We start from the raw sequence: 21,214 nt of genomic DNA, 5'->3' as shown, positions 1-21,214 counted from the left end.
GAACCTCTCTTATCCTTGCAACACCTATGTTTTGCACCTGCGACTTTTATCAATAGATTTATACAACACACCACCGCGGTTCTGATGGTTAGACGTTTCTTGCGTGTTTCATTCAAGGTTAAGTTGCTATTCGAGGAGAAGAGAGCTCTTGACGAAGCCAACAAGAGGCTGTTGTGCTTGCTGGAGAAGGAGCAGAAGCATGGGTCTGAAACAGAGCAGCACTCTGCCACTAATCCCACCAAGGTAAAAACACCAACCAACCAACCATAAAAAGCTCAAGTGTGTACTGATTTAATTCAATTTAGCACACGCACAGCACAGGCAGTAGATGAGCTGTCAGTCTGGCTACATTGACATGCATCATTAACAATGTGTCTTGTCCTTGGTGTTGCAGCACAAGTGCAAGTCGTCGAGCCCCGTCGGGCTGGCCATCGATTTCAACAGCGCGGATGCGTCGAGGCAGCCAAACTCTCCAGACTGCGGGGTGCAGAAGAAGTGAAGCCGGCCGGGCTGTGGCTTGAACTGAGCATCCATCCCTTAGCTAGGCATAGGCATCGTCCAGGCTGTGGCTTGCTGGGTTAATTTGGTTGGTTCTTGTCCTGTCATGTAGCCTGCATTTTCCACTTTCTTGTTCCGCTTGTCTTATCATGGTGCTTTGATGAGAAAAATTACCATAGTAGTTTCGTGTCTGTGATGAGCATGCATGTAAGAGACTGTTATGGTAGCTCTAGCTGATTCGACCATTATCATGTCCAGTTGGTCATGCATGTCTCCATATTATTTCTCTATGTGTCCCCTCGGCTGGCTATCGATAGCACTCACTTGTAAGGCTGTCGATTTCTGCCAATCAACCAATAAAAGAAGGCAGACCAGACTCTTCCCATCAACCAATCATGAATTTGGGCACGCCGAGGTTGTGCCCCAATCATGAATTCATCACATGATTGGGATAGAATCGCATCTTGGGCGCTACATGAGCTCCTCCGTGATGGTGTCTAGACTGGATCTGTGGTTTCTGGATTTGCGGCGGCTGGAATTGTGTTTCGTCGACTCCCCTAGGGTTTTTGGTTTTTTTCGGGTATTTATAGAGCAAAGAGGCGGTGAGGGAGGCTACCGAGGTGGGCACAACCTACCAGGGCGCTCCTAGGCCCCCAGGTGGGTCATGTCCCTTCGGGGCACCCCTCTGGTACTTATTTGGCCCATCTTGTGTCTTCTGGTCCGGAAAAAATCTCCAAAAAGTTTCGATGCGTTTGGACTCTGTTTGGTATTAAATTTTTGTGAAGTAAAAAAAATAGCAACTGGCACTAGGCACTATGTCAATAGGTTAGTCTCAAAAAATGATATAAAGTTCCTACAAAATGATTATAAAACATCCAAGAATGATAATATAACAGCATGGAACAATTAAAAATTATAGATACGTTGGAGACGTATCAGTTCCCAAGCGATAAAAGTAAGGTTTACTCCCCCTCCACCAACAAACACACTCCACAGCTAGCCGAATCCTCGGTTACCGTCCATACCAACAACGGTCTTGGGGGATTTTTGTTTAATTATTTGCAATTTTTTATTTCGGGACTGGTCATCCCTATTACCGCCCCTCTCGTGACTGAATAAACACTCATTATGAGAATAATCCTCTTAGCATGGAAGATATTGACCGCCCCTTGTCGCTCCATGAGCGGTCCAGACACACAAAATAGATGTTGATTTGAAATTTTAGAGGTGGCACATGCAAATTTGCTTGGAACGGCAAGACAATACAACATATAGTTAGATATGATGGACTCATCTGGAATAACTTTGGTTTAAGAAATTTGATGCATAAGCAGTATTCCCGCTTAGTACAGGTGAAGACTAGAAATTAGATTGAGAACCGACCAACTAGAGAGAAAAAACGGTCATAAACATGCATTGAGAATAATTATCATTGAGCACTAGCATGAGTAGGATATAAACACCCTGAACATAAATATCGGTTGAAATACGTACTCCCCCAAGGTTAGGCTTTTGGCCTAGCTAGCTTGGTAATCACCATAGCCTTGATAATAATCCGAATGATAGCCCACGGAGGCTCTTGGAGCAGCCTCGATCTCTGCATTGTACGCGCGGGCCTCGCCCTCAAGAACGTAATATCTTCCCTTACTATGATAATCAAAGAGAGCAGGAGCAGGCAAAACAATTGGTACAATTGGTTTTTTATTGAACCTCAAGTTGTAAGTATGATTAGTGATTGTGCCCTTAAGAAACTTATGGCACTTCATGGCCTCAAAGTGTAAGTACTGGGTAGGTAGAATAGGATCGTTAGGCCAAGCACTAGTAAAAAACAGGGCTTTGGTCCAGGGCAATATTCACATTAGTCCTGGTTCAGTCACGAACCGGGACTAATGTGAGCATTGGTCCCAGTTCGTGCGGCTAAGGCATTAGTCCCGGTTCACCTGAGCCCTTTAGTCCCTGTTTAAGACACGAACCGGGACTAAAGGGTGCGATGCCCTTTAGTCCCGGTTCGTGCCTCAAACCGGGACTAAAGATTAGACCTTTAGTCCCGGTTTGAGACACGAACCGGTATTAATTGGGTTGAGACCTTTAGTCCCGGTTCGTGCCACGAACCGGTACTAAAGGTCCCATTTTCAAACTCTACCCCCCTGTGGATCGCCTTTTCAGTTTTGTAAAAAGCAAAAGAAAATGATAAAAACTTCAAAAATTAAAATCCTTCCAGATGTAGTTATGTTACTACATGTACTAGTTAGGAAAATTTAAAAACTTAAATTTGGACATGTTTTGCAAAAAGTATAGCGAAAATGTAAAACGGCTATAATTTTTGCATACGATGTCAGAAAAAACGTATAATATATCAAAATATTCAGCATGAAAATCCGCATCCGATTTTGACCGCCTACGGCCTGTTTGCAAATTTTTGAATTCTCAAATTCTAAAAGGAAAAAAAGTTATGCTCAAATTTCAATTTTTTTTTGAATTTTTGTTAAATCTGGTGAAACTACTTATTCAAGAAGTATTAGTGTTACTAAATAATTATTCAAGAATATTAGTGTTAGTAAATAATTGTTTCTATTTTTTTGAATTTTGGTCAAATCTGGTCAAATTGTGGTCAAACTAATTATTCAAGAAATATTAGTGTTACTAAATAATTATTTTAGTTTTTTTGAATTCTGGTGAAATCTGGTCAAACTGTGGTCAAACTATGGTCAAACTACTTATTCAAGAAATATTAGTGTTACTAAATAATTATTGTTTTTTAGAACGATAGTTTCAAACTCAAACAGTGAAATGTGTGACTTCATGCTCAAGCTAAATTCCTGAGGGTTAATAGGATTGACATCTTAGTATTGTCAGGAAAACAACAAGTGCAGACTTGGAAACGAGGGAGAATAAAACTCGGAAGTTAAGCGTGCTCAGACTGGAGTAGTGAGAGGATGGGTGACCATCTGGGAAGTTAGATGATTTGGAATGATGAGGGGTGATTAAAGACTAGAGGTTAAATTGAGCAGTGATGAGGGGTGATTAGAGATTAGAGATTAGAGGTTAAAATAATTCAGAAATCTAAAAATCAAAAAAAAATTCAATTTTTTTTTTCAAAAAAAATCATAAAATTTCCTTTAGTACCGGTTCGTGTTACCAACCGGGACTAAAGGTGGACCTCCAGGCAGCGGCCACGTGGAGAGCCTTTAGTCCCGGTTCGTGAAAGAACCGGGACTAAAGGGGGAGGCTTTAGTAACGACCCTTTAGTCCCGGTTTTAGAACCGGGACTAAAGGCCCTTATGAACCGGGACTAAAGACCCTTTTTCTACTAGTGAAGGTGACACACGCAACCTTTTAGCTAAGGAAGCGTAAATTCCACCATAAAAGTAAACACTGGAAGCATTATGTTGCAATCTCCGTGCAACAATCGCTCCAAGATTATAACGTTTAATTCCTGTTTGGGCAGTGTGTATGAGGCTCAACTCAGGGGCACGCAGTATGCTGCAATCTTTCTTGTCCATGATGCATTTGCCATTAAAGTGTGCAAAGTAATGGATGGATGAAAAATGAATACTTTTTATTCTACCTTGAGTCACTCCTCTATCCTCACCGTAACAAAGACTAGTTAAAAACGACTCATACTCAGATCTTGGTAGTTCGTCCAGCGAACCCCAATACAAAGTTTTGCACGCATCATAGAACACGTCTAACGACATGGTAAAGGGAAGATCATAAAGGCTAAATGAAACTCTAGACTCACGAGGGTGATACTTAAATTTCTTAGTGAATGTTTCTGTGAGACTGAGATGCTGGGTGCACTTATCTTCGATAAAAGGAGCAAGCTCGGTGTTGTGAACATACTCCTCAAATTCTTCCTTGATACCTGCACTAACCATGAACTGGTTACATGGCCATAAGCATGATTTGATAGCGGCATCCCGCATCGAGCTTGCACTTGGCTCAACATAAGACCGTCGTATTGAGCTACTGCTCGATGATGCCTCCGAGGACCTCCTCCTTGAAGAACTCCTTCCAAAAAGACACATTTATTCGCGTACAATTTTCTGAAATTTTTGGGTCACAAAATTTTTGTCAACAAAACTTTGCAAGATTGATAGCAACTACTCATAAGGGTGTCTAGAGGCCATATCAAACTACTTAGAACTCTAAGAACTACATAATTACCCGCGCGTTGCAGCGGGACATATGCTCCAAAATACTTGTTGAAGGGGTGTGCACAAAACTGGAAAATAATGTATAGCAACAAATAGTAATAAACAATTGTGTGAGCCATTCACCACAAATTTTTGCACCCTTATTTTCTAAAATGTTTATCCTAAAACTAATATCCTGTAATTAAAGGTTATCTGAGATTTAACACTAATTAGTGCGTGCATAGTAATAAGATTGTCTGAAGAAATATTAATGGTCATCTTACATAGTAATGTGACAAAGTATAGGTCTGTCTTAGATTAACCTATGCATTGCAGAGTAGAGAATAGGTGACACAAATGCAATGATTCAGATGGTGTCCTCCACTCCTCCTCTATCCTCTTCTTTGGGAGAAGGAAAACAGGAAGCAATCCTCAGTCGAGGCGAAGCTGCGAACAGGGAGGTCCCAACTCTGAAAATGGTAAGCTGTCTTCTCCTAACACACCAGCAAAGAACACCCTACTCAAACCGAATTCTTGTAATAGCAGTTTCTGCTTTTCATTTTGAGGCAGAGCTTAGGAGGTAGGAGGAGAAGATCAGCACACCATTGGTTGAAATTTTCAGTCTGTTCGATTGAATGTAGGATCATCACCATCGAATAATTAAAAAATCTAAAATTATTCGACAATATAGTATAATAACCAATTGAGCTATTTCCCCTTTCGTAACTAGTGCCGATTCAACAGTTACCTTTGTAACTATACCAAATTAAGTAACTGTACATATTAAAAAAATCTAAAATTATTCGACGACATTCCTAGGGGGTATGTCTACAACTCTGAAAAAAATCAGCTCAAAACTCAATGTACAATTAGAGATTCAAATATGACAAATTCAAATGTGAATAGTGGCAGCTTTGACACTATTCACATCCAATTTTATATTTTTTGTTTCTATTGATGTAAGTTTAAGTAGGAACTGAACTTTTTGAGATTATACATCAAATATTGATGTGTATAAGTTTTTTTTTGAAAGTGTTTGAACATGTATTTTTTTCAAAAAGATCAATCTTATTGATCTCGCCTAATATGAGATCACACAAGTCTCCTCTGAGATGACAAGGAGCCGAACCGACGAAGACGAATGCCAGACACCAGTTCAAAAGGACCGCGTGTGACAAGAAAATCATTGGCTTGAGGATCATTACATAGATTTTTTTAATTGTCTGATGGTGATGACTGATGACCCTATATGAATAAGAGTGGTGCCTTTAGGGTTTGGGGATCAAGGTAGAATGGATAAGAATGAAAATGGGAGGATAATTATTGGGTGGGGCGCCACTCTAGATTGTTCTTTGTGCCGACCTTGCCAGTGGTGTGGAAGTGGTGTGCGCAACTGGCCGCATAATCTGTGTCATACCTATGACTTGCGAGGTTCATCGCACATCACTAGTAATGGATTACCACTGATGTTCACAGTCTAGCAAACGTCATTCATATTGACAAGTTACCAGTGGCATGCGCCCTAGGGTGTGCCGACCGTCAACAAAAAGGAAACTCTTTGAATCCCAACCTTCTCCACCGCCAAACATCACCGTCTCTAATGTTTGTTGCACAATCATAATGAATTGTTGACAATTTTTCTTGTAAACCTAGTCGGACCTAAAACACAACCCACTATATACACAACAAGAAAACTAGGGATTCTTTGGCTCCAATGGAACTTTATGGAGCGAACCAACCCGTGGCTGGATGATTAGGAGAACCGTCGTATCCTATGCTCATCAGAGTTCAAGTCCCAGACTTGACATTGGTGCTCACTTATTCCTGGATTTATTCTATGCCTTCCAGCGATGTGCCTTCAATGGAAGGAGGCATTTCCGTCAATCTTAAGATGATGTGCCAGCTCAGTTTCTTGGATGTGCTTATAGGGTAGGGGTGAGTGTATGCTCGTGTATGTGAGCGATTTCGACTGTACTGGGTTAAAAAAAGAACTCCATGGAATTTTTAGAGGATTTTGATCCTACATGCGTCATTTGATTTATTATTATCGGATTGGAATTTAAATTCAAGGACTTGAAAACGTGTGAAGACTGGTTTTACTCAAAACGTGTGAAAAAGGAGTACCAAAAAATGTGTTTTATTTTTTTGGCTAAAAAGAAAGAAAAAAAAAGAAAAAGTCTCGCTCCAAGTCCCATCCCCTCCTCCGATCCTCTCCCCCGCCGCCGCCGCCGCCGCCGCCTCGGCTTCGCAGGTGCAGCCCGGTTAGCCCTCGCGCTCCTCTGCCCGAGATCGACGCCCCGGTCCTCCTCCTCCTCCCCGGCCAACCTCCACCGGTGTTCCCTCCAGCCGGCGCGCGTCTCCTTGTGCCCCAGTCGCAGCAGCCGCGGCTCGTCCGCTCCCCCTCCGGGCAGCCTCCACCGGCATCTCCTCCTGCCCCAGCCGCGGCAGCCCGCGGCACCTTCGCCGCTCTCCTCCTCCGGCCGATCCCCATCGGCGCCCGCGCACAAGGTTCGTTTCCTTCGATTGGGGGATAGGGTAAACAGACATCGAGGTCGGTTCTCTCTGGCTTGGCTTGGGTCAAAACTAGGTCTAGCAGTAAGAGCGATCGACTCTTAAGGTGTAGAGAAACAGAGTGTAGGCGACATAGATATTAGGAAAAAAGAAAGGGAAATGTGTACTATACTATAATTAGGAAAAGGCAAATGATTAAACCAGGGAATTAGACATGATAGTGCAAAGAGGGGCAACCAATGGTGCAGATGATCAGCTTTCTCTTTCATCGATCCTGTTAACCTTTTCGTTCGGTGCACACTAGCTCTGCTTGGTTGGGTTGTGATGCATATTAGTATTATCTTACCGCCCCTGTATTTTATTTTGTTTTGCTATGCAAAGTCTCATTTTAATTGAGGAGTTGGGTGCTTGGCTGATACAGGAATAGGTGTTTGGATTATACCAGACACAGACATAAGGGAATTGGGAAAATGAGTAAGCCTGAGAACATGTTCTCGCTTCTTAATCTGGTTGGCGAAGATGATGAAGGGAATGATAGCGAAGTGACCCAAACATCTTCTACTAGTATAGAAGAAACTGCTGCCAGCAAACCTGGTTGGTACCCCATTTCTTCTCGGATGTAGCTTCCAAAATATTAGATTACACTAGATGGATTACTGTTCCCCCCCTATTTTTGCATGGAGAACCGATTGCGTAGCTCATTATTATCCCTGCAATTTTCAGTTGAAGCAGCTACTTCCTTTGTAGTTTACCTTGATTCACTGGCCTGTTTTTACCCGTATTGAATAGATTATTGCTTAGCTACTATTGCCAAGAACATAACTGCCTTATGATGTGATAATGCCTCCCTGGGCTCAATTGACGTTCTGTTTTATGGCCATTCACTGTTTAATTTCCTGGAGTGGTTATTCTGAAAAGATGAGATGTATTGTATTTCTGCTTTGTAATTTATCCATGCTTGCTTGGGCCGTCATGTCGCATTTTGGATGGTGGCTCATTTTCTAAAGAAGCTTGTCGGGTGGTTTGATGACATAATATCCATCCCATCATTTAAGTGTGCATCTGCAACATTTGCAAATGTGAACGATAATCTGTGGGCCATGACCTCACATGGTTATGCCACTTCCGGATGCGTCGTGCCTGGGTATGCCACTGCCATGGGTAAAGGCATAGCATGATTGAAATCCCAGCTGCTGCCTGCTGCTCATTGAGGCCGGAGCAGCAGTTGGCTCTGAAACTAAATTGGAACGAATTAGGTAACTACTGTCATGACCAGGGACTCAGGGAGAGTTGCCATTGCCGCAAGAGGTCATACCGCCACTGTTTAGTGCAGTGTATCAATTTTGTCTCCGTTCATTGTTGGCGCTTCCCCTACAGTTCTCTGAAAATAGTTTTAACTAGATTGTAGTGTGACATTTTTGCTCAAGCGTATTCACCAGCATACTGATCACAATTTCAATCTGTCTGATATGGGCATCCCCTTTCTTTAGATTTTGTCTTCAAGGTACATATGGCTACTTGAAAAACCCTTTGATGGAGCCAGGGATATACATGTTTATGTTCTATAATATTTCTGTTCCTACTCGCCGTAGTCACTAATGGGGTTGTAAACTGCATTTACTATGCAGATAAAGGCGTGCAAAATGACACAACTGTTGTAAGCAATAATGGAGCAGCTCTTGCATCATCATCTGGTGGTTACAGGATGCCTTTAGTGTGGATAGACTTGGAAATGACTGGTGAATAATTCAGTTACCACAACTTGTTTTATGTTATTAATACATAATAAGAGAATTTATTTTTGATGTTCCGCCTTCATTTACTTGTTTGTTCGTAACAGTTTGTGTTGTTTTATTCTGCCTCAGAATAATTAATTTTCTGCACAGAGTTTGGTATGTTTGTGACTATTAAAAATTTGCACCTACGAAATAATAGTTCAGAGTGCTGATGATGTAAATTTGTGATATGGCCACTTACAAATCACAGCCCCAATTATTTGTGACCTGCTTAATGATGGAAAATGTCTGGTAGCCAGTAGCTCAGTAGGAAGTTCTTCAGCAGGACAGTGAATAGTCCAATCTGTTCAATCCAATTATCATACTTGGATGGTAAGTTCAAATCGTAAATACTGGAAATGGAAGGGTATGAGGTCATAGAGTAGTTCAGGAGGCCTTCTGAAATATATCAGTGTCTTCTTTGCGTCTCATTATTTTACTTTGAGAAGGGTTCTCTACTTTCTTCTAGTGGCTAAGAATGGAGTGACATCTGGTTTAACTTGCAGTCAATGGTCGAACTAGGTGGCTCATGGTGAAACAAACATATTTCAAATTACTGATACACGACTTTAGTTAACCAAACTACAATCTGGGATTCAACTGAACAAAATTGCAAACCACAGATTATTTATCTCCAATGCCCCAAACAACTTGTTGAGTTGGTCTGAAACATCGAAGGGCATTTCTTATCCTGGAAGTTCGACGATGATTGCTAAATACGTTGATCTCTGATCTGATTATAGTTGCTACTGCTATGAATTTATTCAATTTTTATAACTTTTTAATAAAAAAATTGATGGATAGATAAATCAAATTTAGTTTCGGAATCTATTCCTTCTTTTGTTACCTTTTATCTTATGCATAAAATTATGACTAACTGGCACACTCATACTGGATTGTGTAGGTTTGGATATTTCAAAAGATCGGATATTGGAGATAGCTTGCATTGTAACAGATGGTAAACTTACAAAACAAATAGAGGTGGCTATTGAAATCATTTACCTTTAGTTCGTTCTACATAGATCATGTACAATATCATGGTGTTTTTGTAACTAGTTCTGCTTACAGGAATATTCGGAGAACACCCGTGAATTACTCTGGTTTTCTGTAGATTATTTTTTTACTAATTCTGTTCCTAGTAGCTGTGTTACATAAACTGCAGTTTGGAAAAATATATATCTTATCCAGCCAATCTAGACAGTACTCCCTCTGTTCAACAATACAAGTCCAAACCCACCCTTTGCTCAGACCTGAACATAAGAAGTATTTAATGGCAAATGGAGTGCTGATGATCCATGTGGAATATGATATTTGTAATAGCACAAATATTTAATGTCAAAATCAGTACACTGGTTTTCTACTTATCATGTCAATAAGCGCAAATAGTGCTTCATGCTTCATCTCAGTGTAGAATAACTTGTCTGCCATCATCTCATCGGGAAGTTCAAATTGTTGTCATTTTGCAGGGTCCTAACTTGGTTATATGTCAGAGCAAAGCTTGCTTAGATAATATGAATGAATGGTGTAAAACCCATCATGCATCTAGTGGTAAATAATCTTTAGTTTCCAAATAACATTTCTTATTGGGTATTGTTCTCTAAATATAAATCTGATGGCCCCTGAACTTATTTAGGATTGACAGAGAGAGTACTGCAGAGTGAGATTTCTGAGGGTGACGCGGAGAAACAAGTATGTTGTCTGATTTTTATGGTTATCATCACCTTTTTGTGAAAATTTGGTAGCAAACATGGCGTTACAGTATTCACAGCTGGTTCCATAATCTTGTTCATTTATCTATCTGTTGCACTTTAACGTCTGGCTACTTCAGAACTCTCAGTGCCATTTGCTATTCAAAATCTCTACAGTTTACATAACTTTATTTTCATGTGCCCTTTTAACTCATTACATACTTGCCTTCTTACATGATGGCATTATCATGAGAACCGGCAGTGTTGACATGATTTAAGTTGATCATTATAGATTGTTTTCTTTCTTACTACCTCTGTATCAAAATATAAGATGTTTTTGTAGTTCAATTTGAACTGCAAAACCGTCTTATATTTTGGTACGGAGGGAGTATTTATTAATATAAAAAATATTTCTGATTAACGCTAGTAAGCTACATTTGATGATTAAATATTTTTCTGTAAAATGTTGAATTGCCAATTGCCATTTTATTTTTTATTTTTATTTAGGAAATTACCAGTGGATGCCCCAAATTGTGAGCTTGCTGTACCTTTCAATTTTGTAACACTGCAGTTGTTACTTGTGATATGTCACATACATATATCCAACAAACAAATCCTGCAATCCCAAGCCTCCCCTTTTAGCAAAAAATTGCATATGTTGCAAAAACTCTGATCTGCACGTAGGTGGCAATTCACCTATATTCAAAATGCATTTTTCCACTCCAAAATGTTGCAAAAGGTTTATATGTTTTTCTCCCTCCGTCCCATAACATAAGACGTTTTTGCAAGCTAAAATAGTTTGCAAAAATGTCTTATATTGTGGGACGGAGGGAGTAGATAGATATCATGCTGTAACATTTATGCTTGCAAGGTTTCTTGCAAAAATATGACCAAATACATCCCACACAAAGGAAAAGTAACAAACTGATTGGTATAGTTTGAATAGCATACTAGTCACTGTTCAAGCTACACCAAGTTTTGCAAGTGTAAATGTTACAGCATGATCTTTATCAGTATATCCGTGAATGTTGTTGTAGTTCTCACTTCTCAAGCTCTTAAGTTTCATTCTCTGAATAAGGCTTCTGCTTCACCAATTGATACAGCAGTTCCTTGCACATCTTAGAATGATATGTCATACAGTTTTTAATCATTTATGCACTGTAAAACAGTACATATTGATGCCTTGCTACAAAAATAAAAATAGCCAAAGGTTTCTGATAGAAGTTTCTGTTGGCCTATTTGCAGGTGTTAGACTTCCTCATGAAGCATGTAGGTTCAGACACTCCATCAATAGCTGGGAATTCAGTTTACGTAGATTTACTATTTTTAAAGGTCAGTAAAGAATGTATTTTAGGATTGATATGCTGTAACTAGGATTGATATACTGTCACACAGACAGGAATAGTCATGCAGCTAGGATTAAGGAAAGACATTTGTTTTCCATGAACGCAGGACTGGTCACTTTTACAAATATTTTTATCCTCCAGCAGGATTAACAGTTTCAGTACAAAGAATAACTGTCGATACTGAGTTATATTTCTTGTCAACTAGAATTTCCATCCTACTTTTTTTAATTCAAGCTTGTGCTTTTTGTTTGAGTGAAGTAAAAAAAAGTCGGCAATCTCAGGATTGTTTGGTCAATATTCTCATTTCAAAATTTGAAAATCCAAGTAATTCGGTTTGGTTTTCCCAAATGCGGGGAGGCTTGCACTCAGGGTGAAAAAGGCTCATTCAAAATTGCTTCGATAATGGTCTCATTCAATTCAGAAAATAAATTTAGTTGATTTTCTTGTGTTATTTATTCGGCTTGTTATAAATCAGCTCATTAAGTCAATAGAAAAAATATAGTTGTAAACTATATGGTATTAGATCAAACTGCCTTATTTGGGACAGTGCTCGATAATTGTTTGCTACACTGATATCCATGTCTCCACATTTATCGTCGTGCAAAATAATTTGTTTGTTCCTTGTTACATATACAATGTGCTCAATTTTTCCTTCGCGAGGACATCTTTTTTCCAGTTTAAACATGATGTATTCCTTTAGCTTTTGGTGCATAATAAATAATATATTTGCTATTTTTTTCCTAAGCAGAAGTATTTGCCACGGCTTGCAGCCATCTTCTCTCACGTGATTGTTGATGTGAGCAGTATCATGGCTTTGTGCACCCGGTGGTACCCTAAAGGTAAACAAAATTTGTAGAAGGCTGATTTTTTTATTATTATGCTTGCTTGTTGCCAATTTGTTCCTGTCTATCCCATTGATCCATTTGCTATTTGCACTTGTTTCAATCATGGTCCCTCAACTGCTACATCTGTTTGAAATGATATGAGTAATTTCTGATTTTGTTGAAGAAGATAAAATAATTAAAACAATCGCCGTGGATAAGCAATATACACAATTTCAGCAGTTAAACAAAGCCTTGTATTCTTGACGTTCCTGCCATATTCAAGCACCAGTATAGTCGTACATTTAGAGTTTGTATGGAAATACGGAACAAAAAAAAATCGCATCTATGGTACCCACTGGCTTTGGAGTGTACCCACTAGCCTTGTGCTAACATATGTTTACATTCTCGAGTAGGATGAGTTTAACTCTGAGACCTTTCCTGATGTGGCCGAGATCTAACCGTGTGTTTGTCATTATCATTCGCAGAAAGGAAGCAAACTCCTAGGAAAGGAAAAAGTCACAGGGCGATGGACGATATCAAAGAGAGCATCGCCGAACTGAAATACTACAAGGGCAACATCTTCAAACCGCAGAAATCTAAAAAGTAGTCATTTTCATTGCGACATGGATAGGGTGTAATGGATATGTCACAGCAAGTTGATCATCGATGAGTATCTAGCCAGGGTTGGAAAGTAAGTTCTAGGCCAAGTTATCCATGCCTCGCTCCGAGGCGAGCTTGTCGTATTCCGTAGCTCCTAACGTGTTGATCAATGTCTGGATATTTCCACCTATGACATATTCTTACTTCTCACTCTCACCCCTGGAGCTGAAACCTGTAAAGGCCGTTTGATATGCAGCACTTGTACTGTATCAGTGAATTGTTTCGTCTAAACTGAAGTATTGCAGCACTTGTTATATAATTCATGATAGAAGAAGATTATGTATGATCATGTCGAATTATAATTCGTGATAGAAGAAGACTCCAACCCGTGAAAACTCCAGACCACATGATGCTGCGCTGGATCCTGCCATCTTTACATTCATATCTTTGCATATATACAAAAAACCATCTTGTAATTCAGGTTAAAACTTTTGCTCGTTTCAAGTTCGAAGTACCTTTTGGCCAAAGAAAGACTTGCTTCCTAACATGGTTGCTTAATTCATGATAGAAGAAGATTATGTATGATCATGTTGAATTATAATTCGTGATAGAAGACTCCAACCCGTGAAAACTCCAGACCCACATGATGCAGTGCTGGATCCTGCCATCTTTACATTTGTATCTTTGCATATATACAAAAAACCATCTCATATATCAGGTCAAAACCATTGCTCGTCCAAGTTTGAAGTACCTTTTGGCCAAAGAAAGACCTGCTTCCTAACACGATTGCTTCTTTATCTTTATATAGATAGATTCTCTGGGGAGTGTTTCCTTATTCTTTTATTATATGAATTTGAATTGGATCTTAATTGATTTGACTTGAGAATTTTAAAATAGGAGGATAAGATGTCAGAATTCTTGGTTGACTATTATTTTTGCCAGCAAAATATATTTATATGTTCAAGGGGGGAAACATTGGCCTCTCACCTTGTGTACAAAGTCGGCGAACGGACCCCCTTCCCTCCCTTGCAAGTTGCAATACTTTGGATCTGCGGCTCAGAGGTGTCAATATATTTTCTTGCACTTTCTATTTCCATGAAAACAACTCCAAGTTATAGACATCAACTTTTTAATGATCCTCGACGTTAACCATTTAGGTGCCAAATATCCTGGTGTTTCTCTCTCAGTCACTACTTTGCTCTGACCTCTCTCGGTATTAAGTTACGTAGTCCAAAACCACCCACTTTAGCATTAAAGTTGTCATCCAAGAGAATTTTTTGTGGTTTGATATCCGAATGAGTACTTTTTCACAAGCACTCCTCATGAAGATAACATAGGCCCTTATAGCTATATCAAGAATGATCCTACACTGGGTGTACCTATCAGGAGGTGCGTTGTTGTGGCGATAATAGATCCGCCTATCAAGTGACCCTCTCAACACATATTCCACTAGTGCAGAACTGGGCTATAGCACCGGTTTGTAAGGGCCTTTAGTCCTGGTTCTGTAACCGGCACTAAAGGGTGGATACTAAAGGTCCTCCCCCTTTAGTACCGGTTCTGCATGAACCGGGGCTAAAGGCCCACCACGTGGCACGAGATAAATTTTTTGGATTTTTTTTAAAAAATACCAACCGGTATTAAAGGATAATTTTTTTTTTTGATTTTTTTTCGAAACAAAAATTGATTTTTTTTCTGAATTATGTGACGATTTTGTCTCTAATCACCGCTCATCATTCCACATCGTCTAACTTCCCGGCCGGTCACCCATCCCTCTCACTACTCCAGCCTGAGCATGCTTAACTTTCAAGTTTTATTCCCCCTAGTTTCCAAGTCTGCACATGTTGTTTACTTGATAATAGTAAGCTGTCAATCCTATTAACCCTCAGGAATGTATATTATGCATGAAGTCGCATGTTTCACTGTTTTAGTTTGAAACTATTATTCTAAAAAATAATTACTATTTAGTAACTGAAATATTTCTTGAATAAGTAGTTTGACCAGATTTGACCATAGTTTGACCAAAAGTCAAAACTAAAATAATTATTTATTAACACTAATATTTCTTGAATAATTAGTTTGACCATAGTTTGACCACAATTTGACCAGATTTAACGAAAATTAAAAAAACTGAAATTTGAGCATATCTTTTTTCCTTTTAGAATTTGATGATTCTAAAAAATTGCAAATATGCCATAGGCCGTCAAAATCGAATGCGGATTTTCGTGCTGATTTTGCAAAAGATATGGCCGTTTTACATTTTCTTAACACTTTTTTGCAAAACATGTCTAAATTTAAGTTTTTTAATTTTCCTAACTATTAGATGTAGTAACATAACTACATCTCGAAGGATTTTAATTTTTGAAGTTTTTATCATTTTCTTTTGCTTTTTACAAAACTGAAAAGGCGATCTGGGGGGGGGGGGGTAGAGTTTGAAAACGGGCCCTTTAGTTCCGGTTTGTGTCTCCAACTGGGACTATTGGTTAGACCCCTTCAGTCCCGGTTTATGGCACAAACCGGTACTAAAGGTTAGCCCTGTAGTACCAGTTTATGCCACGAACCGGGACTAAAGGCGCTCGTGGGGCTCCGGCCTGACGCCAGCCTGCCACCACCTCTTTAGTACCGGTTTGTGGCACGAACCAGTACTAAAGGTTCAACACGAACCGGCATAATGCATAGCCGTTCGAACCGGGACTAATGGTACCATTAGTACCCGGCCGAAATTGAACCGAGACTAATGTGTCTCATATTAGGTCCTTTTTCTACTAGTGTTCATATACCAGAAGTCTCTCGGGCTTCTCTGCAAAATAAAAAAACAATTAGCCTGACTAGATTCATGTGTTCAACGCTGAAAATGTCTCAATATCTGCCAAAATTCCTTCTTTCCTTGCTTAGCACCTTCCAAACGTTTCACTACAATTGTATATTTACCTAATTTCCCTTAAAAAACCGTCCCAAACCCACCTTCCCCAAGCTTCTTAATGAACCCTTCAGTTCATTCGCTCAAGTTTTCAAAAGGAAATCTCATCGGTGTTCCAGGTAATTGACCAAAATCAAATTAATCTATCTCGTCATATTTCCTTCTCCTCTTTATATAAAACCGGCAACAATATGAAAATAAATACAAGAGCACTAATAGCTCCAAGTGTAGCATCTAATAATACCTTCGTTTTGTTTTCTTCATTCTGCACCTTGAGGTAAGGAGTGGAGCCGTAGCCAAACTGCATCGATTGAAAGGAGCAGATCTTATCGAAGTAAGAAACGGAGGGTCAATACTCGATGGCGTTGTTTTTTACAAGAGATCGGAGTTAATGATCCGCAACCAAGATTTGGCTGCCTTACACCCACTGGCTTGCAAAAAAAAGTTCTCATCCGGGCAAGTGCATTGCCCCCCCCCCCATGCGTACCCAAAAAGGGTTGCCTCACTTTGTATTCCAAAGCAACCAACACCGATTACATAGATCGCTGGGGCGAGGCAGCACAACAACAAGCTCTGCTGCTCTACCACATGCTCTTCTCCTGCCCGTTCGCGGTGGCGTTCTGGAGGCAGGTCCGGGTCATGGTCGATGGTGCTACGGTCTGCAAGCTCGGCGTCCTTGCTGCTCGGTGGCGGCAAGTGTTGAGTCGGAGGTCGAGTTCGCCATGCTGTGCTGCTGGCAGCTTTGAAAACACCGGAACGCGGTTGTTTTTCAACGCATGCCGCCGTCCCTTGCTCGCCTGCTTTGCTGCTGTAGGGAGGACGCGGTCCTCTGGCGTGATCGGCTGTCTGAAGCTCGTCAATCGCACGTAGAAGGATGGGTGCGTGCGTTCTCGGCATTGCCTACGTGATGCTATCCTCGCCCCTCATGTAAATTTGGTGTTTGTACCTATCTGGGAGTTTAGCCCACAGTGATCAATATATTCAGGTGGGGGATCCTCCCCCCCCTTGAAAATTCAAAAAAAAGAAGAAGAAACAAATGCCAACAACGACAGCTCAACAAAGCGCAGATGACCCGCCACCGCTGCTCCCACCGGTAACAAACCACCATCGCCCGAGGCTTCGATCCACCGCGTACCAAGCAGCACCCCCAAGAGGGAACGCTACGCCGACGACGCTGCTGCCCGGACGGGTCCTAGGGTTTCCCTCGGCATGCGGAGAGAGTTGGGGGATGGATAACATTGACACCCTCCAGGAAGGAATGGTGGCACCCGCAGGCGTCACCGCATCGAAGCCGAAGACCGGCAAGGATTTCTCCCACACTCCAAACCCTGCCGCCTGACCGAACCGGAGCCGACCAGCCAAACCTCCGCCCACCACCTTGCGCCATCTCGGTTGCGCCACCACCCACGCCGCCTCACTGCGAACACCACCACGAGGCCAAGAGACCCGAAGAGAAACGCCAAACGACGGAAGCAGCGACACCGCTACCGAGCAGGAGGGACCCACCTCCCCCGCCAACGTGCGGGAGGCCCGAGCCCCCGACACTGTCTGGACGCGGCAGCAGGGCACATCAGGCCACCCCTGGCCCGGCTGGGCCCAAACGAGCCCGCAAAGCCCCGCCGGCCACGCTGCAGCAATTCGGTATCCGCGTCGCTAGCCTGCAGCCGCTCGCCGCCACGCCCCGACCTCCTGGAGGCCGCTCCGCATGCTCACCCCGCCACCGGCCCGCCCGGGCCCAGATCTCGGCCGAGCGGGTGCCACCAAGACGCGCCGCCGCGCTACCCCGCCGCCAACGGCGACGCCGCCGTCCAGCCATCCGCCCGCGTAGCGCCAGGACCCCGCCGCCAGGCCGGACTGCCGCCGCCTAGGGACACCCCCCAGCCCGCTCCGTCCCGCGCCAGAGGAAGCCGAGAGGGGAAAAGCGAGGGGGCCGTCGCCGCTAGCGTCGCCCGGGCCAGGCCCGGCGGCGAGCGCTGACGATGGCGGCATGGAGGGAAGGAGAAGGGAGGGGCGCTGGAGAAGGAGATCGGGGCGCGGCCGGTCGCCGGTCGCGAGAGCCCGAGGGGTATCGGATGTTCACTGAGCCCGAGCGCTCAACAATCTTTCAACGTTGCTCCCCCCGATGCGTATGTCATACTCACCGCAAACTGTTGGGTAATCACAATTATTTATCATTACTTCATATACATGCAGTCCACCAGCCAATTCGTACGGCCTCAAGTTTCCATTTGACTCTAGTCTCATGTGTTGGTTGGATTTGGTTACTGGCAATGAGATACCACCGTACCCATCTGACCGCACAAATATTGTGAGGCTTCCATTCATAAATATAGCCCTTGTTAGACCGCTTTCCCTCCTGTGACCAGTCACCGAATAATAAAATGAAATGTAGAATTGTGGTGTTGAAGATTCAACATAGGCATATAAACCATGTCAGAGCACGTCGATATAGAACTGATTCTTGGTCGTATTTATTGCACATGTATTTACTATGGGCTTCATGCCTTCCACGGACAAATGTGCAGTAGGAGGATCAAATGACTGCCACATTGCTCTAATCAAACAACAGAAGGATTCCAATCTCATTGGTCACTACCCTGCTAAAAATCCTCATTGATCACCATGCCGGCAATAGACCGGCCTGAGTTACTTGCCCAAATATGGCTACTATCAACATCCAGGAGGACCAAGTTTGAATCAGAGGAAAGCTCAAGGGCGGCATTCTTCCCAACAAGGCGATCTCGGTTAGTTGACCAAACCGCCGTCGCGGGATAAAGGTCGGTCCAGACGACAAAAAGGGACATGTCGCATGCAGGGTGGAGACACATAAGAATCCTGCAGCAAACGCGCTTCCATCGCCAGAGGGATCTTGTCCTAAACTGGTGAGAATAGAGTGCATGCTGAGTGAACCAGCGGCGGTGTTGTTGATCCATACCGTCGAGAGTTTGGGTTTATATTTGGATAATTCAGGCCCTTCATTGTGGAGAGAAAGGGTGTTGCAGCTACAAGTACGGCGAAGAATAGTCATAGGATGCATGGTGCTTGAGTAGGCTCAAAGCTGAAGTTAGGAAGCAGCAGAAATTGTAGTTATTTCTTGGCTTAATGATAGGCCGGCAAGAAACTGATTTCAGTATTGCAAAGATGAGCTTTTACTACTCCGCTTCTTTGAAACACGAAAAATATCCAAAACTAGAAATGCAAAGGCCGATCCAGATGTTCAGGACAGTGCTTGAAGAGTAGAAAGAAGAACATGAGGTCAAGGTCGCACCTGATGATGCTAAGACACCGGTGGAGAAGATGTGATTGCCGGGAAGATGGCACTCAAGTACAATTAGGTGGCTGGGAATGAGCTTTCAGAGTAGAGAATGGCAAGACACATCACATCCTAGCAGTGTTCAAAAGTCCTACCCAATAAGTACGATATATACCAGCTTGGTCTACTAATATATGTTCGGACGATTAGAAAATGACAATGAATAAGAAGGTCGTTGCTTGAATATATGTCATTGTTGACACATTAGGCTAACATGTTTACATTCTTGAGTACTACGAGTTTTAACATTGAGATCTTTTCTGGTAAACTTGTTGTTGAGACGTGACCTTGTGTTTCTTTGTCATCATCATTCGCAGACAGGAAACAAACGCGTAGGAAAAGGAATAAATTCACAGGGCACTGGATGATACCAAAAAGGGAGCATTGTAGAACTAAAAGACAACATCTGCAAACTGCAGAGATCTAACTAGCTAGTAGCCGCTTTTCTAAGGCGACATGGATGGAGCGTAGCAGATACTTTACTGATAGTTGAGCATAGAATGAATAGCTAGGATTTGAGAGGAAGAAAATTTCAGGCCAACCTGTTTGCTACGAGCTCGTCATATTCCATAGCTATCTCATCTTTTTCAATAAAGGACGCTTTTATTTTAACTCATAATATAGCATCAAGAGGATATACAACATAATGAGTATATGGGATATACAACATAATGAGTATATGCCGACATCTGCTTGACTAAAATGCACACATCCACCACGAACTAACGTGCACTATAGGAAAAAAACATGCTAGCAACATTGAAACCGTATGACATCGAAACTATGCCTATGGGTTAGAAGGTTGAGGTCCTATCCATATACTGTGGTGCCACCCATGTAGGGTTAAAAATCTCCACAGTAACAAATTGGAAAATTATATAGTCAAAGGTTTTTAAAAACCTCTATAGACTATGCACTATTTTCCAGGTAGGAACATTTCAACCAATCACAAAGTTCACCATGTCACTGGCAATTTGGACACCAACGCATCGAAGCCGAAGACCGGCAAGGATTTCTCCCACACTCCAAACCCTGCCGCCTGACCGAACCGGAGCCGACCAGCCAAACCTCCGCCCACCACCTTGCGCCATCTCGGTTGCGCCACCACCCACGCCGCCTCACTGCGAACACCACCACGAGGCCAAGAGACCCGAAGAGAAACGCCAAACGACGGAAGCAACGACACCGCTACCGAGCAGGAGGGACCCACCTCCCCCGCCAACGTGCGGGAGGCCCGAGCCCCCGACACTGTCTGGACGCGGCAGCAGGGCACATCAGGCCACCCCTGGCCCGGCTGGGCCCAAACGAGCCCGCAAAGCCCCGCCGGCCACGCTGCAGCAATTCGGTATCCGCGTCGCTAGCCTGCAGCCGCTCGCCGCCACGCCCCGACCTCCTGGAGGCCGCTCCGCATGCTCACCCCGCCACCGGCCCGCCCGGGCCCAGATCTCGGCCGAGCGGGTGCCACCAAGACGCGCCGCCGCGCTACCCCGCCGCCAACGGCGACGCCGCCGTCCAGCCATCCGCCCGCGTAGCGCCAGGACCCCGCCGCCAGGCCGGACTGCCGCCGCCTAGGGACACCCCCCAGCCCGCTCCGTCCCGCGCCAGA

At 42.8% G+C, this 21,214-nt stretch overlaps 1 protein-coding gene and 1 pseudogene across 1 annotated transcript; both read left to right on the top strand.

The window, feature by feature from the left end:
- The window catches only part of LOC119321751, a 7,283-nt pseudogene extending 6,540 nt beyond the window's left edge, over positions 1 to 743 (top strand).
- Positions 744 to 6,852: 6,109 nt separating this feature from the next.
- Positions 6,853 to 13,697, top strand: LOC119326783 (oligoribonuclease-like). The gene is made up of 9 exons (XM_037600390.1): positions 6,853 to 7,142; positions 7,567 to 7,739; positions 8,774 to 8,884; positions 9,825 to 9,901; positions 10,387 to 10,468; positions 10,554 to 10,609; positions 11,854 to 11,940; positions 12,703 to 12,793; positions 13,264 to 13,697. Exons 2-9 carry the CDS (start codon positions 7,616 to 7,618, stop codon positions 13,383 to 13,385), a joined length of 750 nt encoding a protein of 249 aa, XP_037456287.1. The 5' UTR covers positions 6,853 to 7,142; positions 7,567 to 7,615; the 3' UTR covers positions 13,386 to 13,697.
- Positions 13,698 to 21,214: the final 7,517 nt, after the last annotated feature.

The sequence above is a fragment of the Triticum dicoccoides genome, chromosome 6B (assembly GCF_002162155.2).
Source record: "Triticum dicoccoides isolate Atlit2015 ecotype Zavitan chromosome 6B, WEW_v2.0, whole genome shotgun sequence".
NCBI lineage: Eukaryota > Viridiplantae > Streptophyta > Magnoliopsida > Poales > Poaceae > Triticum > Triticum dicoccoides.
This window is presented reverse-complemented; position numbering and strand designations above follow the sequence as displayed.